Source organism: Herpailurus yagouaroundi, unplaced genomic scaffold (assembly GCF_014898765.1).
Source record: "Herpailurus yagouaroundi ecotype Mexico unplaced genomic scaffold, PumYag 141, whole genome shotgun sequence".
NCBI lineage: Eukaryota > Metazoa > Chordata > Mammalia > Carnivora > Felidae > Herpailurus > Herpailurus yagouaroundi.
In genome coordinates, this window is record NW_024412396.1 from 64,265,002 (window position 1) to 64,271,319 (window position 6,318).

At 34.5% G+C, this 6,318-nt stretch overlaps 1 protein-coding gene across 2 annotated transcripts in view; it reads right to left on the minus strand.

The window, feature by feature from the left end:
- Positions 1-299: 299 nt before the first annotated feature.
- The window catches only part of TC2N (tandem C2 domains, nuclear), a 45,734-nt gene continuing 39,715 nt past the window's right edge, over positions 300-6,318 (minus strand). For both annotated transcript variants that reach the window (XM_040478036.1, XM_040478037.1), the window contains exons 11-12: positions 5,471-5,670; positions 300-3,302 (exon numbers count right to left, since the gene is read on the minus strand). In XM_040478036.1, the coding sequence (XP_040333970.1) occupies positions 3,192-3,302; positions 5,471-5,670 (311 nt within the window). In that variant the 3' untranslated portion in view covers positions 300-3,191. The remainder of the gene's footprint in view (positions 3,303-5,470; positions 5,671-6,318) is intronic.

A 6,318-nucleotide genomic window follows, 5' to 3' on the forward strand; every position in this document is an offset into this window, starting at 1 on the left:
CTGAATTATGCTGTTGGCCTTTTTGGGTCTCCAGCCTGTATGACAGATCGTGGGATTTCTTAGCTTCCATAATACATGAGCCAACGTCTCATAATTAAAAAAATATATATTTTTAAAAATGTATATATACACCTTGTTGGTTCTGTTTCTCTGAAAAAACCCTAATACAGTATACAGAGAGATATTTCATCTGGTACTTCCCTCAATATACCCCATCAAATACCAAAAGGAAATAACGTATCCTTTGAAATACTGTCGTCATGATATAAAATAGTGAAATTTACTGAAAATTTCTAAAATCCTTCAAAAATAAACAATTATTTTATTAAACAAACAGTAACAATTTGGGGGGAAATTTTGGGAAATATGGTTTCAGTACAATAGTATCAGAAATTCACATAACTATATTTAAGCAGAAGTTCACTTTAGCTTATTTTCAGCTCACAATTACATATGTTCAAAATGCCATTGGTTTCTTCTTAACGGTCTGGTAAATGCTGGAACTGATATACTTCAGTGATAATTTCCCTAGGAGGTCTGCTAAAAGAAAAAGTCATGCAAAACCAAATGAAAGCTGAATGTTGTATTTTGACATGGGCTGTAGCTACCTAATTGTATCAATCTGAAAGCTTATACATAAATAAGCACAGAGTTAGGGATTAGCATTGTATAAACTATCAGCTATCAGTGTGAACCCTTCCATGGCTTTCTCTGGTCATCTAGCACCATTTTGATTCCCTTGTCCTTGTGATAAGTGGGTAAAGGTCAAGAAATACCCGAGTAAAAACAAAGACAAGTGATTTTTGCTTACTATCTCATGTTTTTATTACCAGCTAATGTTTTTTCTCATAATTTGAGTAGCTATTAACAAAAAAGTGTGTTTCTTTTCATATTTCATGTAAAGCTTCAAAGACAACCAGAATATCATCTATATTCGGTACCTCTCGCACCAGAAAAAGGCTTAACTAAAACTAATTAAAATATTTGGGAACTTAGTTGTGTCAATACTACTCTAACTGAAAGGTCTTTTAAGTGAAAAGATTTTTTTTTAATTTTTTTTATTTACCTATGATTCTAAGACATGCAAGAAACCAAAAATCACACTTTCTCTGAAATTATACATTGTATACGTATTGCAAAAACATTAAACATTAAATAATTTAAATTGAGTTAAATACATGACTACATATAATAAATTTAGGAATTGGAAGCATTAATAGAACACAAAAAACTGCTCAAATTAAATTCTAGATTAAAAAAAAAAAACCAATAAAGTCTGTTATTTATTGTCCAAAAGCCAAAATACCTATTTGGTGGCTATTAAAATAGGTGTATTTGCAGAGGATTTTTAAGGCAGTGAGGCTACTCTGTATGATACTACAGTGGTGACTATACGACCTTCTGCACTTGTCAAAACTCACAGAATGGACAATACCAGGAGCGAACCCTAAATTTGGGTGATAACACTATGCCAATGTAGGTTCACTGATTTTAGCAAATGTATCATTCTGGTGGGCTATGTTGATGATGAGCAAGGTGTGTGTATGTGGGGGTCAGGGGTACCTGGGAACTCTCTGTACCTTCCTGTCAATTTTGCAGTGAACCTAAAACTGCTCTAAAAAAATAAAGTCATTTGTCTCAAAGATGTAAAACACTACAGTCAAGGTGATTTCTCTTGAAAGTTCACATGAGTACTGACCAATATTTCATTGTTCACAAATCTCAGAAAATTATTTCCAAATGCACACTGTCAACACCACCAGTATAAGATAAACTCTAGGGAATAGAAGCAAAGAACGTGTAAATTAGGCATATTTTGTAGCTTGTGGAGATGATACCTAGGAAAAAAGGAATTAAGGGTTTACTTGAGAAAATCTTAATGAGACATACAGAACATAAGAACTAGAATGAAGACGGTATTCTAAAGCTATACCAAAGTATCTTCTGGTCTAAAATATCACCATCTGCCTCCTGGCATGTGTGGACAAGGTAAGAGAGAGAAAAAAATGGAAGACCATGACCACAGAGCAGTTGGTCTACTCATTAGCAAAACTAAAGTCAGACTTGCCAAGATCAAGGAAGGCATTATCTGTTTCTCCAAGCAGCTATTCTTTTGGGGCATAGTTTGCATAGCTGACTAACCTGAAATTAGGCCCACATACTGACTTCTAGTGAGTTCCTGAGAGAAACTGCAATAGAAAATATGTGCTATATAATGCTATCACGTACAGTTTCTTAAAAAACATGGGAAAATAGCACTGTGGATTATAGAACGAGTAGTTCATATATATATATCTATATCTCTATATCTATAGAGATATATATAAACACTAACAAAAGGGAAATAATTATCATAAAATATTGAACTTGCTAATTAAGCTCATTTAGTTCTGCTAATTAGGAGGAGCTATATGGAGGATAATCTTATTCCAACTCCAATTAAAACAAAAGGCAAAATATTTGAGGGAGGAAAACACAGCAAAATGTGTACACACAAGGTTTCCAATTAAACTTCAACCTTCTGGTGTTTTCGTTTATTCTTGCCAAAACATAGCGTTCTATATTTGAAGTTTCTCGGAGATAAATAATTTATACAGTGGCAATGTGACGCCTTATGGGTAAGAAGTAAGAAACCTAGGGCACAACTCTTCCCCGAATACCTAAGAGCTGAAGTGGTTCGATGATTCATATTTGTTTTCTCAGAGAAGAGAGGTAGCAAGAGGTAAGCAGTGGAGTCAAGATCTAATCAAGAATGACTGGCACTGAAACAGTCAGTAGTAAAGTCTTCTACATGTCTAACAGTACTAACAGAGACTTGATATATTAGATTTTAAATATCTAGGGAAAGCTTTCAAAAAACCCGTAAATGTAAGATAGCAATCACCACCTATGGTTGAAATTCTCATTGATTTTATAATTTATTTAGTTGCCCCAGAAATACTACTCTTTATTTCACTGTCTATTTTGGCATAGTTTTAAAACATCCCCTCTATTTTGGATATCAGATATAAGTCATCCCATTTTCTTTAATCAAATTTAATTTTCTATAAGATCCATTACACATTACAATTATGACCTCCATAAATAAATTGACAAATGTATTGATTTGTCTCTTTTCATTGGTAGCAAATTGAAATCCTAAGTCTTCTAAAAGAATGTCAAATTCTTCATCAAATTAATGTGTGAAGTCTTCAAGATGGATTTAATCTGTGCCACTTGATAACAACCTTTTCTGGATTTGTAATGGTTTCTTTCCACTGATTCACTGCTTCAGTGTTATTACTGTCTTCGCTTATCCAAATCTAGAAAGGAACAGCACAACCATTTAACAGAGTCTGAATTCAAACTGCTAAGAACTCTTATGGATGAAAGACGAGTGGAAGTTTGGTTCACGTACTTTCAATTAAACATCTTTCCATTTTTCCAAAATTTTGTTTGATTTCTATTTGAAACGTAAATGTTAAAATACTTAACCTAGTCACCCTGCAGACTGTTTTATATGAATCAATCCAATTTAAAAATTCAACATGAAAGATTATAAAAATCATTTCTCCCAAAACAGTAATTAGTATCTTTTGTTATTCAATAAGCCTAGGAGCTCAACTTACAATTGATCCTGATCATTTGAAACACTTCTGTGAGGATTAACGGAGACTAATCATGATTTAAGTTAGATTGGTAAGAAATGTCCATTTTAAGCACCTTTTACATTAGATAAAGCTGTGATTTTAATTGAAATATAAACTAACTTTAGGTAATAGACATGAATGAATTTGAGAAAATTGCAAAGCATTATGCAAATGTAAGACATCACACTGGTTACATACCACAGAGGCAAGGTGGGCAAGGAACCCAAAGCCTGAATTCTCATCTCAGCTTTAGCACTACCAAGTGCCGCTACTTTGGAATTAACTTCTGTGAGACGGAGTTTCTAATTCTTTTAAATAAAGAAACTGGAGCAGACCACTGATTTTCAACCTTTCCCCCTTAATTTCCTGATCTGAAGAACTTTACCTTCATATAAAATCTTACAAAGAACCTTAATATATGATATGAATCAGATAACGCCAGCATGCTCTGGCTGATGTAAGGGTGGGGAGACCTTGAGTCCACATTTGGCTACCCCATCATGATGGCTACTAAGGACACCAGAGAAGCCAGAGGGAACAGATGGACAGCCAGAACCCTTCCAGAATTATTATTCTTAACTGGACTCTCAACCAAGAAAATGGAATCACCAAAAACGTTATGCTGAAAATCACCTGAAATCTCCCATTCCATTCCTACATGATCGCTGAGGCTTAGTGAGATAGGAAGCCTTAACTGAATCAACTTCATGGGCCTCACGGCTTTGAAAAGTATGCTACCTATATGAGTTTTTGAGTCCAAACTCTTTCCCAAATAGGAATAAATGAAGAACGACAAAACTGTAATTTTTTAAATAAATGTTTTAGGTAAAACACATGAAGAAGTGGGTCAAAAAGTTATTATCAATCTTTGAAAATTCACATATAATTTAAGGATTTCACATAGGCTGCTAATAACATCTTGTTATCAAGCAGACAGAAGCCTTTAAACCAGTAATGTAGATTTTGGAATTTAAATTCAAGCCAAACAGGGGCGCCTGGGTGGCTCAGTCGGTTAAGCGGCCGACTTCAGCTCAGGTCACGATCTCACACTCCGTGAGTTCGAGCCCCGCGTTGGGCTCTGTGCTGACCGCTCAGAGCCTGGAGCCTGTTTCAGATTCTGTGTCTCCCTCTCTCTGACCCTCCCCCATTCGTGCTCTGTCTCCAAAATAAATAAACGTTAAAAAAAAAAAAAAATTTAAATTCAAGCCAAACAATCATAATTAAGATAAAAGATAATGAGCTACTTTTGGAAACTACAAAGGAAACAAGTCCCTATAGGATTGGCAAGTAAGCAAGTGTTCTGTTGTCTTACACAGATGACTAAAAATTTTTAAACAGATTAATCTAGACACCAATACTAACTATCTAAATACCACCACAACCACTGCTAACACTAATGTTTTCAAATTCAAATCTAACATTCAAATTTCAAATTCAAATCTAACATTATTCAGTTAATAGCATACAGAGTTAAACATTAAATCGAACAGGACACAGAAAGAAGAAAGTTGGATATCTCCAGCCTTACAAAATTTGATTTAAATACTTAGCGTCAAACTCAACAGTACTGAAAAACTGACCTTTCTTATAGTGTTTACAGCTGAGAAGCTCAGAAATAGACTTATTTCAAGATAAGAAGCCTGATTGCTGAGAAATTCCAACTATTTGTATTAAAGCAAAGTGTGACAAGATTTCATTTTTGTGGCAACATTACATTTTATGATGCTGAAGAATTTTACTCTATTCAACTTCAATTTTATCCCGTATTCCCTTTGATGACTAACTGCTTTGAGCATACAAAAGTGCAAGCAAAGAATTCAAGATAAAAAATCCCTACTAACCTGCCCCACAAAGTGTCGTCTTCTTACAGAGCTCCGACTGTAAAGCTTAATGAGAAAAATAATTTCTTTTTCATTCTGTCTGAGTGGAAAAATCATAGTTTCTCCCCACTTTACTCTGCCACTGGAGGCCTTCAGTAAGCGTGTCTTCTTCTTATAAATCAACTCTCCTGAACTAAACATTGCCACCTTCACAAAAAAACCTAAACAATAAGAAATTTTGATATGTAAAATTTTATTTTAAATGTCATAAAAGATACATATCTATATGTTATATTTGGTGTGAAAATACAGATAAGCCGCTTCTCAAGATCTGACGAAAAAAGAAAAGATCTGACGAGCTCTTGGCATAACGGAAAACATCTCTAGTAAACTTTATAGTTCTCATCACGCTTTACAAAAAACTACAGCAACCTCCAATGAATCTAATCTTTCTCTAACCTGAATGCCATTAAAGACTGGAAACTGGAGGCATACATGACAGTCAGCAATAGGGCAGCACACACTGAAAAGTATTATACAAAAGAGAGGGGCCAACTCTTTGGACAGCTGGAGGAATTTAGTTCACGGTTTTACACAGATAAAATTCTTTGCTCGAGACTCCTGAGGTTAAACACACACCCACTAGAGAAAATTTACTCTTTAAATAAATGGAGATAGAGAGCTTCCAGGAATGGCAGAATAGTTGTAGAAACTAACCTTCCCATAGATTAAAATTATAAATTCTGGGGAAAAAAATATAAAAAACAAGTGCACAAGCCATTAAAGTTTGACCAAAAGCAGGAAGAAATTGGAGGAGAGTCAGCTTTTACAGATGGGAACTGCACTGGGTAAAATTCAGGTTTATATAA